This window comes from Spinacia oleracea, chromosome 1 (assembly GCF_020520425.1).
Source record: "Spinacia oleracea cultivar Varoflay chromosome 1, BTI_SOV_V1, whole genome shotgun sequence".
NCBI classification, from domain to species: domain Eukaryota; kingdom Viridiplantae; phylum Streptophyta; class Magnoliopsida; order Caryophyllales; family Amaranthaceae; genus Spinacia; species Spinacia oleracea.
This window is the reverse complement of record NC_079487.1, coordinates 69,767,012-69,784,292: the sequence shown is the minus strand read 5'-3', so window position 1 is coordinate 69,784,292 and position 17,281 is coordinate 69,767,012. Positions and strand designations below refer to the sequence as shown.

Here is a 17,281-nt window from a genome sequence, read left to right as displayed (position 1 = left end):
AAACAGTCTACATAATAAACGAGAAGAATAATAATGAAAAATGAAAATTTTGAAACAAGGATGATGAATTTGAAATTTGATGAAAAAATCAACTGACATCGAGGTAAAAAAAAATTGTTTTGGAAATGGAAAAAAAGAAAAAAAAGTCAAAGATGAGAAGATGAAAAGATAAGTAAAGATAAAGGGGTAGATACTATCATACAACTTTTTTTTTTTAAGGTAAATATTAGTTCATTTATAAAATAGTCATACGACATCTACAATAGAAATCAAAATTAACAAATACAAAACAATTTGGATCAAATAAAATTCTAATTCGGCAAAACCACGATCGTTGTAGATGAGATCTGACAATGATGAATACCCTCTTTCACATCGTTGTTTGATACAGGCTTCAACGAGGGGGTCTTTCTATCTGTTGTAGCTTTTGTATTGAATTAAATCTGATTCAATGGATTGTAGACGTGAGCATGACATCCGTTGCAACCCCGCACAAATCTTCATCGATAAATCAACTTTTCCTGCGAAATCAAAAACATGGCCCCAAACTCTCACAAGGAGAAAGATAAAATCCAATAAATGGGTACAGATAACCCAATAAATGGGTCAAAAAGCTCTCCAATAAGGAGAGAACGGAGTTTTTATTCCAAACATAAAATCAAAAACTATGAAAAACAAGAAAAAGGGGGCTTACCATCAACCATTAGGTTGATGATAGCCCCTAGAAAATTAGGATTTTGAAAGAGGAAGAGAGAAGAGGGAGATACTATCATACACTTATTTTAAAAAAAACCGACGAGATATATTAATTAATTAGGGAGGAAAACACCAAAACACATCCCACTAAGTGAGATCAAAGTTCCAACACCAATCAAAAGCCAACCCTAAATCTAAACTTACAACCCCATCAAACTTCAAAAACTTGTCAAAATGGGGAAGGATCCACTTCCTTATGGTATCATCATTGGATTGGGAATGCACCTCTTTACACTATGGAGGATGTTAATTAGGATACCAGATTGTAAGGCTCATTGGTTTGTGCATAACATTATCAAGAACGGGAAATGGTATTTAGAGGAAATCCAACACCTTATTCCTTCAAATATTAAAAACCTAATCTTAGCTTACCCACTCTCTAATAATGCTGATGAAGAGGACTTTATTAGATGGAGTTATTCTAAGTCAGGGGAGTTTGAAATTACATATGCTTATCATATTCAAAGATTAGACACTCCCCCTATTCCACTCTCTAACAATTTCTCTCGGAGATCTATTTGGAAAATAAAATGTCCCTTCAAATACAAAATGTTACTCTGGAATTGTTGTCATGAGATTCTTCCAGTGGCTGAGAATTTAAACAAAAGAGTTAGAGAGATTAGTCCAAACTGCTGCAAATGTTCAAATGCTAATGAAGATCACATTCATTTGTTCAGGGACTGCTCTCAATCCAGTGTTCTATGGTCCTTTATATTTCAAAGAATTTGGAATTTACATAACTTTGATTTTAATTCCTTTTATAATACTCCTTGGAATTGAAGGACTTGATTAGTTTCAATCTCCATAATTCAATGAATTGGAGATTTATCTTCACTATATCTCTTTGGCATATTTGGATTTCAAGAAATAAAACTGTTTTTGATTTTTAAATGAAAACTTCCTTCTCTCTTTATAATTCATTCTACATGGATCGGAAAATTACTAATATGGCTCTGCAGGGAAAGATCACAAATGGCAAAGCGGATCAGTGGGAATACAAGAAACACTGGATTCCACCAGCTGAAGGTTTTTTGAAGTTGAATATTGATGGGGCTTGGAAATCAAGTATTGTGGCAGGAGGAGGAGGTGTTTTCAGAAGACACACTGGATCCTGGTTTGTTGGTTTTTCGAGTAAATTTGCAGTTCAATCACCACTAGCTGCTGAGTTATATGCCCTTCGTGAGGGTTTGAAAATCGCAAGAGATTTGATGATTGACAAGTTGGAAGTTGAGACAGATACATTGAATCTAAATCTGCTTTTGGCAAAGGTGAAAGATCAGGTGCATCATGAATTGGGTCCTATTCTTAGGGAGGTAGCTATTCTGTTGAGTCAGAACTGGATTATAAGCTTCAAGCATATTCCGAAGATTTACAATAGGGTGGCTCATTCTTTGGCAGCCCATTCCTTGATTATGGCTGTAGGTCATAAGCTACATTACATCATTCCTTCTTGTGCTAAAGATGATTATGAAAGTGATTTTGAAAAGGTCAATCCAGAATATGTGGAGGATATGAGGAGAAATGCCCGTGATCAAGCGATGGCAATTGTTGGAGACAAGGATCAGAATCCAGAGAAGACTAAGAAAGGAGGTGCCAGCTCTTCAGCTTCAGAGATAGTATTTGGTTCTATTGTGTCTACCATCAAACAAGTGGTTAAAGATTCGGCAAATATGGATGCAAAGACCAAAGACAAAGGGAAACCAAAGCAATTCACACATTTCGTTGTTGGTGGTTCAACAATGAACAATGCAATTGAAATTGTTGAAGTTGAGGATGATGAAGAAGATGGTCAAGTTACCAACAACTGATCGAGATGGAAGATATATTTTGGGAGGCGCATAATTTTCAAGTTCAAGCGTGGCGTCAATTTCATCTACTACTAGTTGTATATATAATTAACTGTTTAGAGATTAACAACATAAGGTTAAGGGGATGCATAAAACATATCAATGGGTACATAGTCCTTCCCCATTTTGATACTATCATACTGTTCCGGGTGTGGAATGAGAACAGCTGACTGTGGGATACTTGATTCCTGTTGAGAGTGTCGGTTGATATCTGCACAACAGAATGGATTAACTAGCCTCGGGGGTGGTTCGAGGATCCCCCCTCCGATGCTTAAGTAAGATTACTGAGGGATTGAGAAGTGGTTAAGAGATAATCAGAGAGTAAGAAAGAAGTGTGTTTAAGTGTTTGTGTACCTCATAGAAATAAATGAGGTGCTCCTTATATAGACCAATCCAAGGGTACGATCAGGTGGGTCCCTTGTAGTTAGATAGCGACCTGTTGATAGTGACCCTTGGTTGGTTGTCCTCATGATAATGCCGGTAGGGGTCTTACAAATATTGCTGGTAGGTGTTGTTTACCTAAGATGACCAGATTACCTGCAGGTTGAAGTTGACCTACGGGGAGTTCTGCCGGTACCAAGTGGTGCCGGTAGGACACCCCGTACAACTAGCCCCTTCAGAGTAAGCGCATATATGACAATTGTTGCGCTTGCTCTGAATAAATGGGAAAAAATAAGTACTATTTTGATACCTGGTGGTACAACTAGCCCCATCAGAGTGAAGAGCAGGCGTTGACTGTGCTGCGAGTGTTTTTGAGGAAAGACTGCGAACAGTTTGCCGACTGCCTTCGCTCTGAATGAATGAGCTAGATTGCTATGCCCTTGGAAGACTAGCCTCCTTGAAAAAATATTTGAACAACTAGCCCCCTTGATAAAATAATTAGACGACTAGTCTTCTTGAAAAATATTTGGACGACTAGCCCCCTTGATAACATAATTGGACGACTAGCCTCCTTGAAAAATATTTGGACGACTAGCCCCCTTGATAAAAAAATTGGACGACTAGCCTCCTTGAAAAATATTTGGACGACTAGCCTCCTTGAAAAATATTTGTACGACTAGCCCCCTTGATAAAAAATTGGACGACTAGCCTCCTTGAAAAATATTTGGACGACTAGCCCCCTTGATAAAATAATTAGACGACTAGCCTTCTTGAAAAATATTTGGACGACTAGCCCCCTTGATAACATAATTGGACGACTAGCCTCCTTGAAAAATATTTGGACGACTAGCCCCCTTGATAAAAAAATTGGACAACTAGCCACTATTTGAATTTTTTACCTTACAAGTGGCGGGAGATTGCTACCCACGTTCTTCCACGTGGCCTTCATCCCGGGCATTATTTGGTGCGCTTAATCTGGACCGTTGATTTCGAGTGTAACTGACTTTTTAACTGCTTGACTTAAGGGTCATGACGTTTCGCATACCCCCCTTTGACCTATAAAAATCCTTAACCTCTTCGAGATTTCGCCATTTCACCCACTTTTTCTCTTGAAATTCCGACTTTTCTCTCTCTCTCTTCCCTTGGGGTTTTTCGCTGAACTTTGCTGCTGTTTGATTTTTCAGCCTTTGCTGTTGTTGTGGTTTGATTTTGCCAAGGTTACTAGCCTCCCTTTTTGTTGTTACTGAATTTCGGGTTTTTCTTCCTCTCTTTTGTTTTTGTGTTTGATTTTTCTTCATTTATGTGTTTTTTGTAGGTTCTCCCTGTTTTTCTCTTTCGCGTGCTTCGTTTGTATTTCAAACTCCAGAAAAATAGTAGGTACCCCCTCTTCTATTTTGCTCCTCTTTGTTTTTTTTAGTTGTTTTTTCTTTTCTGCTGTGTCAAATTTTTAATTACCCGCCGCCTTCAAAAAATGACCAAAAATTTGGGTGGGGACAACCCTTCTTCTCAACCTTCTGGGTTTACCGGTTGGAGTGTTCCCCAAGAGAGTAACTGTAGTTGGGCCCAGGAGAGGCCGCCTTCTCAGTCTACTTTAAGACGGACTGTCATTCGTGAGATATACGACGAGGGTTTAAGTCAGGCTGAGAGAGAGCGTTGTTATGCCCTACATCATCTACGGGCTCGAATGATACGGAAAATGAGGTCTCATGAGCGTCCTATTCCGGCTACTGAGCCTGTTTTAGATGTTTCCCCCATTTTGGTGCGGTATTATATTCGTGATTACCGGGAATTCTTGGATTCCTCCGGCAGTGGCCACGGGTAGTATGGAACTAACACTGGCAACTTCGGTGTTTCTTTTGGTCAGGCTGATAGGATGGCTTCAGAACAACCGGCTAGCACTAGCGGCCGCCGCCCTGGTAAAGAGCCTGTGAATGATGACATAGATATAGCTATCGGCGAATACTCCGATGGTGATTCCATCTTCGAGGATTCCGCTGGTAAGGATGTTGATGATCATAGGGGTGGTGATGGTGATGATGCTGGCGTTTCTGGTAGGAATGACACAGACGTTGGTGACGATGGTATTGGTTCAGATGATGATGATCCGTCCGACGTGATAGTGGTCGACATTCTTGCGGATGAGGCTAAGGAGCAGCCTTATTTTACCGATGACTCCACGGATGTTCATAGGAAAGAAGAACTCCCTACTTTAGAAAGTCTTCCTCGTACTACCGAGATTTTGACGACTTGGCGTGATCTGATCATAAAGAAAAATCATGTGGTTCATGGAGGGACTTTTCTTGGATTGCCGGCTGAGTATAAGTTGGTAGTGCCGCCTGAAGGTGCTACTATTTTTGACTGCCCTCCCGGCCATATTGCTGTGTATGCGAAGCATTTCGATTTTGGACTTCGCTTTCCTCTGCACCTTTTTGTTGAGAAGATATTTCGGGCTTGGAATGTCTGCTTGGCCCAAGTTACCCCTACTACCATCAGGACCGTTATTTCGTATGTTTGGCTGTGTTTGTTTAAACAATGGCCGCTGACGTTGAATTTATTCAAGCGGCTGTTATGGTTGAAGAAGGATGGTGAGACAGGGTGGATGTCGGCGTATAGCGCAACAAAGAGGAAGACTGTGCATCCTCCTTTGTCGAGCTGTAAAGATTGGCAGGATCGTTTTTACTTCGTTCAAGTTCCTGACGACTTTTCTCTCCGACGGACATTTACTAAACCCCGGCCTCGAATGGAGCAGTACAACCAGCGTGGTTTGGGCCGGCGGGAGAGAAAAGCTTTTGATTATCTGGCGTGTGACATTTTAGATGTCGGCCTCAGCAAAAAGCAGGTTGTAAATCGAAATTGGCTCCCTAATGCCTATTATATTTTGGGTAGTCAGCCCCTATCCGCTGTCGGCCTTTGCAACACCCACTGCTTTGGTAAACATATTTTTAGCTGAATGGGATGTATTTATTATTGCTATTTATAGTTTTGTGTATTGCATAAGTCCGTTGCCGGCTTTAATTGAGTCTTTGTCCTTGCAGGTACTAAAACCTTGGATAGAGATATTCTTGGATTTGACGAGAATTGGAGACCTGTGTGCACGCAGCCTCCGCCGCCTAAAGGAAAGTACGACACCATATCAACGTACTCCACACGGGCCTCCTCCCGTCTCTCAACTGTTACCGTTGCTAAGAACCGTGTCGTCGGCGGTTCTAAAACCAAATCCTCCTCTACCTCTATTCTGAAAACTACGCAACCGCCCAATATGCAATCCAATCCAACCGGCCGCGGCGGGAAGACCCGGAAGAGGTTGTCGCTTACCAGTGGGCGCTCTGACCCCAATAAGAAGTCTAAGGCTGCTGGCGGCGATGATGTTTCGGCTGCTGTTGACAACTATGAATTCCCCGCTGACGATACTCTCAAGAAGACGGCGGATTCTACTGTTGCGGTTCACCCATCTCCGCAGCCATCCATTGAGATTTTGGACGTGGAGGGTGGTGGCGGCGAGAATGAGCCTCCACTTCAGCATTGTGCCACGTCGGCTGCTGTGACAGGGGGTAATTCTAGTATGCCCCCTGTTAGTCGTAGTGAGAATAGATCTGGTGATTCTCGGCTGAATTACCATCTGCCGCTGCGTACCGGCGGTTGGATTGAGGATACGCCTTTCAAGATCCTGGCGGCAATGAAGTCATGGTTCGGGTCTTCTGGGGGCGAACCCACCGATCAGTTCTACCCACACATTGATCTGCTATGTGGGGAGTCGGTGGCAACCGATTCTGCTAAAGACGGTGGGGATTTGGGCTACCGTGCTTTTCGGGATCTGATAACTCCTGCTGACAGGCCACAGGGTCAGATTGACGCCCTTGCTACTCAGCATTTCAATGATTTGTACAAGGTATTTTTTGCTTAATTTGTTACAACTTTCTAACCGGCTATCTTTGGTTACTCATCCGCTTTTTGTTTTTCTTTTAGGCTGTTCAATCCAGCATGGATTTGTATTATGTCTATCGTTGGAACCAGCTGCAGCTGACGCAGAATAATATTGATATTGCCGAGCTGAAGAAGCGGGCTGAGGCGGCTGAATCTGCTTTGAAGGATAGCGAGAAGAAGTTGGAGACTGCTTCTTCAGATTTGGAGGCGGCGAACAAGAGGCTGGAAGATGTCTAGCCAAAGCTGAAGGCTGAGAGAGCAGATGACCTGACTCAGGAGCTGACCGATCTTAACCGGAGTTTGCCTGGAGTGAAGAAGACTGCCGCCAAGAGGGCTGTTGATAAGCTTCTCCAGTCCGACTGGTTTAATGATCTTCTTACTCTGCGCCATAACGATGGTTGGTGCGCTGCTCATCGGGTTGTCTGTAACCTGAAGAAGCTGGATGAGGATGCCTGGCAGGAGTTCGAGGATGCTTATGAGGAGAAGGAATTATACAAGACTGCAACCGGCTTTGAGCCGCAGCAGCTGCCGGAGGCTGTGATTCGTAATGCCAATCAGAGAACCTTGCCCCCATTGCAAGTTCCAGAAGACGCCTATCGGTCTGGTGATGAGCATGCCGTTTGACGGTCTTGGCAGTCATCACCCTCCTCTTCTTGCGGATCCTCTACTTTTCCCAGTCGGCCTCATACATGATAGGGTTTTTTAGTTTTGGCGGCTGGCTTTTGACTTTTTGCCAAATGTTGTTAGGGCACTTAATGTTGATGTAACATATCTTAGAACATCGTATTATTGTAGAGGTGTCGGTTTTTAGTCGACGTCCTTTGTGCCTTGTGATCAGCTAATCACTTCGCAAGATTTTTTGGTGATGGCTGTCGGTTTTTCGTGTTTTCTCTTGTAATCGTATTTATGACTAGTAATGTGATTGCTTATTTTGCCGTTTATATTTAGCATTTTTTCGTTAAAAAATACGCTTGTTATCGGCTTTTTCGTGATATTATTTTAATGTGTTTGAACGCCATGTTTTAAAACACGAGTGCCCATACGGCCTTTATTATTATTTATGCCCTTCGTTGAATGTTACGCTTCGCCATGGAGTGCCCCTTAACGGCATTTATTTTCTCCAAGGTTACGTAATCACATCAACTTATTATGGACTGCTACGCTTCACAGTAAAGTGCCCATACGGCATTTATTTTCTTTACTGCTACTGATCACATCCATACACTTCGTTGAATGCTACGCTTCACAATGGAGTGCCCCTTAACGGCATTTATTTTCTCCAAGGCTACTAATCACATCAACTTATTACGGACTGCTACGCTTCACAGTAAGGTGCCCATACGGCATTTATTTTCTTTACTGCTACTGATCACATCCATACACTTCGTTGAATGCTACGCTTCACAATGGAGTGCCCCTTAACGGCATTTATTTTCTCCAAGGCTACTAATCACATCAACTTATTATGGACTGCTACGCTTCACAGTAAAGTGCCCATACGGCATTTATTTTCTTTACTGCTACTGATCACATCCATACACTTCGTTGAATGCTACGCTTCACAATGGAGTGCCCCTTAACGGCATTTATTTTCTCCAAGGCTACTAATCACATCAACTTATTATGGACTGCTACGCTTCACAGTAAAGTGCCCATACGGCATTTATTTTCTTTACTGCTACTGATCACATCTATACACTTCGTTGAATGCTACGCTTCATAATGGAGTGCCCCTTAACGGCATTTATTTTCTCCAAGGCTACTAATCACATCAACTTATTATGGACTGCTACGCTTCACAGTAAAGTGCCCATACGGCATTTATTTTCTTTACTGCTACTGATCACATCTATACACTTCGTTGAATGCTACGCTTCACAATGGAGTGCCCCTAAACGGCATTTATTTTCTCCAAGGCTACTAATCACATCAACTTATTATGGACTGCTACGCTTCACAGTAAAGTGCCCATACGGCATTTATTTTCTTTACTGCTACTGATCACATCCATACATTACCTTTGTGCGCGAATAATTTCAACGTTTGTTTTTTGCTTTATCTTCCTTCATTTATGGACTGGTCGTATTTGAGGACCGTCCTAATTATACGCAACAGCAAAATGCAGACTGCTAGTACAGTCAGTCTGCGTACATATCATGATTACACTTTTTCAAACATAGTACTTTCTCAGGTACTGGCATTCCAGGAATTCTTGAGCGTGGTACCATCCATCTGCACTAACCAGTATGATCCAGGAACAATTTCCTCCCATATCTGGTATGGTCCCTCCCAATTTGCTGTCAGTTTTCCTTGAGCATTTCCTTTTCCCGTTGCAGCCGTTCTCCGCAGAACCATGTCTCCTACTCCTAGAGGCCGGTGTTTTACTTTTTTGTTGTATGCCCTGCTCATTCTGCTTTTGTATGCTGCCGAACTGATTTCTACTTTCATGCGGATTTCTGGCATGAAGTCCAACTGATGTCGTAGCAGCTGATCGTTTCTTTCCTCATCGTAATGTTGGATTCGCATGGTTGGCAGAGCCATTTCTGTCGGTATGACTGCTTCAGACCCGTAGCTTAGCTTAAACGGACTCTCGCCGGTTGCCTCCTTAACAGAAGTTCTGTTGCACCACAAAATTTCTGGCATAAGATCTTCCCATTTGCCTTTACAGTCTTCTAGTTTCTTTTTCAACGCAGCTAGGATTTGCTTATTCGCTGCCTCTGCTTGCCCATTTCTTTGCGGGTGACATACTGATGAGTGGGCTAACTTTACCCTGTATAATCCCGGGAAGCATTGTATGGGCGCACAATCAAACTGCGATCCGTGATAAAAAACTATCGCCTGCGGCAGTCCGAATCTTGTTATTATGTTTTTCCATATAAACTTTTTCACCTGATTTGCCGTTATTTTTGCTACCGGCTCTGCTTCGATCCACTTGGTGAAGTAGTCCACTGCTACTATTAAGAACTTGCGCCCTCCGGCTGCCATTGGGAATGGTCCTACAATATCCATTCCCCATTGTGCGAATGGGATTGGGTTCAGAATGGGCATCAAATCATTAGCTGGCAAGTTTATCACGGCTGAAAACTTTTGACATTTCTCGTACTTTCTTACGTATGCTCGACAATCTTCTAACATTGTTGGCTAGTAATAGCCTTGCCTTTGGCAAATGATGGCAAGGGGTTTTCCACCGGCATGGTTCCCACACGTCCCCTCGTGCATCTCTTCGATCAGCCTTGCTGACTCGAATGCTGTCAGGCATCTTAAAAATGGCAGGCTAAATGACTTTCTGTACATTCGTCCCCACAGGATGATGTACCAAACCGCGTCCCTTTTTGTCTTTTTGGCTTCTGCCAAATCTGCTGGTAGGGCTCCGGTCTGTATGTATGTTTGGATATTATCGTACCACTCTGAAGCAGTTGTGATGGCCATGACCCGTAACTCTTCCGACTCCGTACTCCTCCTATTCATGACTTCCATCATGACTGTTCTTTTTAAGTCGGCGATATTCGAACTTGCTAACTTTGATAGCGCATCTGCCAGCGTATTTTCTGCCCGGGGTACCAGATTAATAATGAGTTTCTCTAGCTGGGCCGACACTGACCTCAACTTTTCCAAGTATTTTATCATCGAAGGTTCTTTGGCTTCGTATTCTCCGCTGAACTGACTCGCTACTAGCTGGGAGTCTGTTGTCAGTGTTACTCTTTTGGCATCTACTGCGAGGCACATTTGGATGCCGGCGATTGCTGCCTCGTACTCTGCCTCACTATTTGACGCGGCGAACGTAAATTTTACAGCATACTCAAAAATATCTCCGCCTGGCGATTTCATGATTATTCCAGCCCCACTGCCTGTCTGCGCGGCTGAACCATCCATTGACACTTCCCATACTTCAGCTTGTATTTCATCCTCCTGGTATGACGCTTCAACTATGAAGTCCGCCAATGCCTGAGCTTTGATTGCAGTTCTTGGCCGGAATTCCAAGTCAAATTCGGACAACTCTATTGCCCACTTTAGCAGCCTGCCTGATGTATCTAGCTTGCTAATGGCTTTTTCGAGAGGGAAGTTTGTCAGGACTTCGATTGTATGCGCATCAAAGTATGGTCTTAACTTTCTAGCCGCGATAAGGACTGCATATGCCATTTTCTCCACCAACGTGTATCTTGTTTCTGGGCCGTTTAGCACATGGCTCAAAAAATATACTGGTTGCTGCACTTTGCTTTCTGTTTCGGCTACCAGTACTGCTACGACTGTTTTTGGTGACGCCGATATGTACAACTGTAATTTTCCGCCCTCCTTTGCCCTTGCTATTGTTGGTAGGTTCTTCAGGTGACTTTTTAGAGATTCAAAAGCCTCTTGCTCTGCCGGCCCCCATTTGAATTTCTTGTTTTGCCTCAAGGTTGTGAAGAAGGGCATCTGCTTGTCTGCCGACTGGCTCACAAATCTGTTCAAGGCGGCCATTTTTCCTGTCAACCGCTGTATGTCTTTTACACTTTTGGGTTGCGGCAGACTGATGATTGCTTCTACTTTTTCTGGGTTAGTGTTAGGTTATGATACATATGACAATTCATAAATCATGCGGAAAAACCATAAAGCCAGGAAAGCATATTATATTCACATAATCATTTAGCATAGTATTGATGCATACATGTTGTAGCGTGCCTTCCCTAGCTGCGCCCGAACCGAACAAGAACAAGTCTTTAGGACTCCAAATGTCGTCCCTCCGTAGATAGTCCACAGCACCTCCGGATCCGCCTTAAGCTTGACCAACTAGAATCGCCGTTAAGGTACTTAGAATTTTCGGCTATTGTAGGCAATTATATGACTGGATTTTTGCTCTCAAAAATCACTTTTAATACTTGAATACTCAATCTAAATTATGAGCCCTTAACTCATATTTATAGACCATGGAATAAGTAATCGAATCCTACTAGGATACGAATTAATTAAATTAGAATCCTAGTAGAATTCTTATTTAATTAATTTATCTTTTAGGATTAGGAATTTTAATCATTAAACAAATCCTATACTCTTTAGGTTTCGTATGTGAACACAAACTCTACATGAGCATGACCCGCAAGCGTGCAGGCCATGCCCGCGCACAGCCCACACGGCCGCTCGGCCCACGCGAGCTACAAGCCCACGCGAGCTGCAGCAATGCTCGCAGCCCACTGCTCGCAGCTGCGCGCGCTGCCACGGCCAGCTGGGCCTGGCCTTGCGCTGGGTCTGGCGTGGCCTTGGCTGTTCGTGTGGCGCGCTTGGCTTGCTGGGCGATGGCCCGGCTTCGTGATGGGCCTTCGTCTGGCAGGCCTCGTCCGATGCTAATTCGTACGATACGCTTCCGATTAAATTCCCGATTCCGGAATTTATTTCCGATACGAACAATATTTAATATTTTCGATTCCGGAATTAATTTCCGTTTCGAACAAATATTTAATATTTCCGTTTCCGGAATTATTTTCCGATTCCGATAATATTTCCGATTCTGACAATTTTCCGTTTCCGGCAATATTTTCGATTCCGGCAATATTTCCATTTCCGATAATATTTTCCGATACGTACCATGTTTCCGTTTCCGGCAACATCTACGACTTGGATAATATTTATATTTCCGATACGATCCATATTTCCGTTTCCGGCAATATCATCGTTTCCGGAGTATTCATTTCTTGCCTGTGACGATCTCAGCTCCCACTGAAACCAAGATCCGTCGATTTCGAATATCCATAGATGGAGTATTTAATGCCATTAAATACTTGATCCGTTTACGTACTATTTGTGTGACCCTACGGGTTCAGTCAAGAGTAAGCTGTGGATTAATATAATTAATTCCACTTGAACTGAAGCGGCCTCTAGTCAGGCATTCAGCTCACTTGATCTCACTGAATTATTAACTTGTTAATTAATACTGAACCGCATTTATTAGACTTAATATTATATGCATACTTGGACCAAGGGCACTATTTCCTTCAGTCTCCCACTTGTCCTTAGGGACAAGTGTGCATTTCCTAATTCCTCTGTCGCTCGATGCTTGCTCTTGAACATAAGGTAAGAGTTGTCATCCTTATTATGTCCAGAGGTGTTCCTCGGTTTCAGAGTTTCAACTGATCAAATAAACAGATAATCATAGCCTATGATTCATCCGAGCACGGCCATGCATTTCACAGTTTCTAGCTCTCCGAGTGGCCTTGTACAACTTTTAAGCATCTCATCCCGATTTATGGGAGGACAATCCCAATCTTGCGATCTTGAGATTAGACTTCGTTTGATAGGTGATTACCTGAGCGTTGCCTTTATAGCCTCCTTTTACGGTGCGACGGTTGGTCAACGTCAAAGCAATCAGTTCTCAAACAAGTAATCTCAAATCACTCAGGTATTGAGGACTTAGTGTCTAATAATTTTAATGAAATTTACTTATGACAGATTTTCATCTCTTACAGTAAATTTTCATAGGTCTTGTCCGATACTAGTGTTCCCAAAGTAAGTATCTAGGCAAATGATTATGACATTGCCATGTCCACATAGTTCAAGAAACAGAACTGCTAGTCATCTTGCATTCTAATCGTCTAACGTTTTCTATGCGTCCAATTTTATAGAAAACTCCGACTAGGGACCATTTTCAACCTTTGACATTCAAGTTCACTTGATAGACATTTCTTAGTCACAGGACTGGTCCTGACAGTCTATCTTGAATATATCGTCAAATTGAAGGGACTCATCATTTAATAAACCACAAATTAAATTGAAAAATGAATTCTTTTCATTTATTTGTGAATGATTAACCAATAATGTTTTACAAAGATTTAAACTCTAAAACTTTAAAACATTAAACAGGGATATCAAAGCCATTCTCCAATATGCTTGATTCCCATAGCTGCAGTGTGCGAGTTGTGCTTCGCCTGCGGTAGAGGTTTAGTCAATGGATCTGATATGTTGTCATCAGTTCCAATTTTGCTTATTTCGACTTCATTTCTTTCAACGAACTCTCGTAGAAGGTGAAATCTACGAAGTACATGCTTGACTCTCTGGTGGTGTCTAGGCTCCTTTGCCTGTGCAATAGCTCCCTTATTATCACAATACAGGGCTATTGGTCCTTTAATGGAGGGGACTACACCAAGTTCACCTATGAACTTCCTTAGCCATATAGCTTCCTTTGCTGCTTCATGTGCAGCAATGTACTCCGCTTCAGTTGTAGAATCCGCAATGGTGCTTTTCTTAGCACTTTTCCAGCTTACTGCACCTCCGTTGAGGCAGAAGACAAACCCAGACTGTGATCTGAAATCATCTTTGTCGGTTTGGAAACTTGCGTCCGTATAGCCTTTACCAATTAATTCATCATCTCCACCATAGACCAGGAAGTCATCTTTGTGCCTTTTCAAGTACTTCAGAATATTCTTGGCAGCAGTCCAATGCGCCTCTCCTGGGTCTGACTGGTATCTGCTCGTAGCACTGAGTGCGTACGCAACATCCGGGCGTGTACATATCATAGCATACATTATTGAACCAATCAATGATGCATATGGAATCCCATTCATTCGTCTACGCTCATCAAGTGTTTTTGGGCACTGAGTCTTGCTTAGAGTTATTCCATGAGACATGGGTAGGTAGCCTCGCTTGGAGTCTGCCATCTTGAACCTATCAAGCACCTTATTGATGTAAGTGCTTTGACTAAGTCCAATCATCCTTTTAGATCTATCTCTGTAAATCTTGATGCTCAATATGTACTGTGCTTCTCCTAGATCTTTCATCGAAAAACATTTCCCAAGCCAAATCTTGACAGAGTTCAACATAGGAATGTCATTTCCGATAAGTAATATGTCGTCGACATATAATACTAGGAAAGCAATTTTGCTCCCACTGACCTTCTTGTATACTCAAGATTCGTCTGCGTTCTTGATGAAACCAAAGTCACTGACTGCTTCATCAAAACGTATATTCCAGCTCCTGGATGCCTGCTTCAATCCGTAGATTGATTTCTTTAGCTTGCATACCTTTTTAGTATTCTTTGGATCCTCAAAACCTTCAGGCTGTGTCATAAACACAGTTTCTATTAAAACGCCGTTTAAGAAAGCAGTTTTGACATCCATCTGCCATATTTCGTAATCGTAATATGCAGCGATTGTTAACATTATCCGAATAGACTTTAGCATTGCAACTGGTAAAAAGGTTTCATCGTAATCCACACCGTGGACTTGCCTGTAACCTTTTGCAACCAATCTAGCTTTGAAAACTTCAAGTTTCCCATCCTTGTCCTTTTTCAGTTTGAAAACCCATTTGCTTCCAATGGCTTGGTAGCCATCTGGCAAATCGACCAAATCCCATACTTGGTTTTCAGACATGGAGTCTAATTCAGATTGCATGGCTTCTTGCCATTGCTTGGAGCTAGGGCTCGTCATAGCTTGTTTGTAAGTCGCAGGTTCATCACTTTCAAGTAATAGAACGTCATAGCTCTCGTTCTTCAAATTACCTAAGTACCTTTCCGGTTGAGATCTATATCTTTGCGATCTACGCGGGGTAACATTTCTAGATTGACCATGATTCTCACCAGATTCTTCTAAAGATCTCTGAGTTTCATCCTGAATGTCATCTTGAGCATTCTCTAGAGTTTGTTGTTCGACTCGAATTTCTTCGAGGTCTACTTTTCTCCCACTTGTCATTTTGGAAATGTGATCTTTCTCCAAAAAGACACCATCTCGAGCAACAAACACCTTGTTCTCAGATGTATTGTAGAAGTAATACCCCTTTGTTTCCTTTGGATAGCCCACAAGGATACATTTGTCAGATTTTGGATGAAGTTTGTCTGAAATTAATCGTTTGACGTATACTTCACATCCCCAAATCTTAAGAAAAGACACATTTGGAGGCTTTCCAAACCATAACTTATATGGAGTCTTTTCGACAGCTTTAGACGGAGCTCTATTTATAGTGAGTGCAGCTGTATTTAGTGCATGTCCCCAAAATTCTAATGGAAGTTTGGCCTGACCCATCATTGACCTGACCATGTCTAGCAAGGTTCTGTTCCTCCGTTCCGACACACCGTTCCATTGTGGTGTTCCAGGAGGAGTCAATTCTGATAGAATTCCACATTCTTTCAGATGGTCATCATATTCATAGCTCAGATATTCACCGCCTCTGTCAGACCGCAGTGCCTTAATCTTCTTGCCTAATTGATTCTCTACTTCACTCTGAAATTCCTTGAATTTGTTAAAGGATTCAGACTTATGCTTCATTAGGTAGACATAACCATATCTACTGAAGTCATCAGTGAAAGTGATAAAGTAGCTGAAACCACCTCTAGCATTTGTACTCATTGGTCCACATACATCTGTATGGATTAAACCCAATAGTTCATTTGCTCTTTCTCCAACTTTAGAGAAAGGTTGCTTTGTCATTTTGCTAAGTAAACATGATTCGCATTTACCATAATCCTCTAAGTCAAATGGTTCTAGAATTCCTTCCTTTTGAAGTCTTTCTAAGCGTTTCAAGTTTATATGGCCTAATCGACAATGCCACAGATAGGTGAGATCTGAATCATCCTTTTTGGCCTTTTTGGTATTTATGTTATATACTTGTTTGTCGTGATCTAATAAATAAAGTCCATTGACTAATCTAGCAGATCCATAAAACATCTCTTTAAAATAAAACGAACAACTATTGTCTTTTATTAAAAAGGAAAATCCCTTAGCATCTAAGCAAGAAACAGAAATGATGTTTTTAGTAAGACTTGGAACATGGAAACACTCTTCCAGTTCCAAAACTAGCCCGGAGGGCAACGACAAATAATAAGTTCCTACAGCTAATGCAGCAATCCGTGCTCCATTTCCCACTCGTAGGTCGACTTCACCCTTGCTTAACTTTCTACTTCTTCTTAGTCCCTGTGGATTGGAACATAAGTGTGAGCCACAACCTGTATCTAATACCCAAGAAGTTGAATTAGCAAGTATACAGTCTATAACGAAAATACCTGAAGATGGAACGACTGTTCCGTTCTTCTGATCTTCCTTTAGCTTCAAGCAATCTCTCTTCCAATGCCCCTTCTTCTTGCAGTAGAAGCATTCGGATTCAGAAGTGGGTTGACTGACCTTCCTCTTTACAGATTTGGCGCCAGTTTGCTTAGTTGGGCTGGCCTTGTTGCCACCTTTCTTAGCATTCCTCTTCTTTCCAAATTTCTTGAACTTGCCCCCACACACCATAAGCACATCCTGCTTATCATTTTTGAGCGTCTTTTCAGCGGTCTTCAGCATACCGTGAAGCTCAGTGAGCGTTTTGTCCAGACTATTCATACTGTAGTTCAGTTTGAACTGATCATACCCACTATGAAGAGAATGGAGGATGGTGTCTATAGCCATTTCCTGAGAAAATTGCTGATCCAGCCG

General features: G+C 42.1%; 2 protein-coding genes across 2 annotated transcripts; one reads left to right on the top strand and one right to left on the bottom strand.

The window, feature by feature from the left end:
- Positions 1-930: 930 nt before the first annotated feature.
- On the top strand, positions 931-1,536 carry LOC130465429 (uncharacterized). Its single transcript, XM_056834179.1, has one exon. The coding sequence runs from the start codon at positions 931-933 to the stop codon at positions 1,534-1,536; it is 606 nt and encodes a 201-aa protein (XP_056690157.1).
- Positions 1,537-10,049: 8,513 nt separating this feature from the next.
- LOC110790469 (uncharacterized) lies at positions 10,050-11,366 on the bottom strand. The gene has a single exon (XM_021995261.1). The coding sequence runs from the start codon at positions 11,364-11,366 to the stop codon at positions 10,050-10,052; it is 1,317 nt and encodes a 438-aa protein (XP_021850953.1).
- Between the last annotated feature and the right edge of the window lie 5,915 nt (positions 11,367-17,281).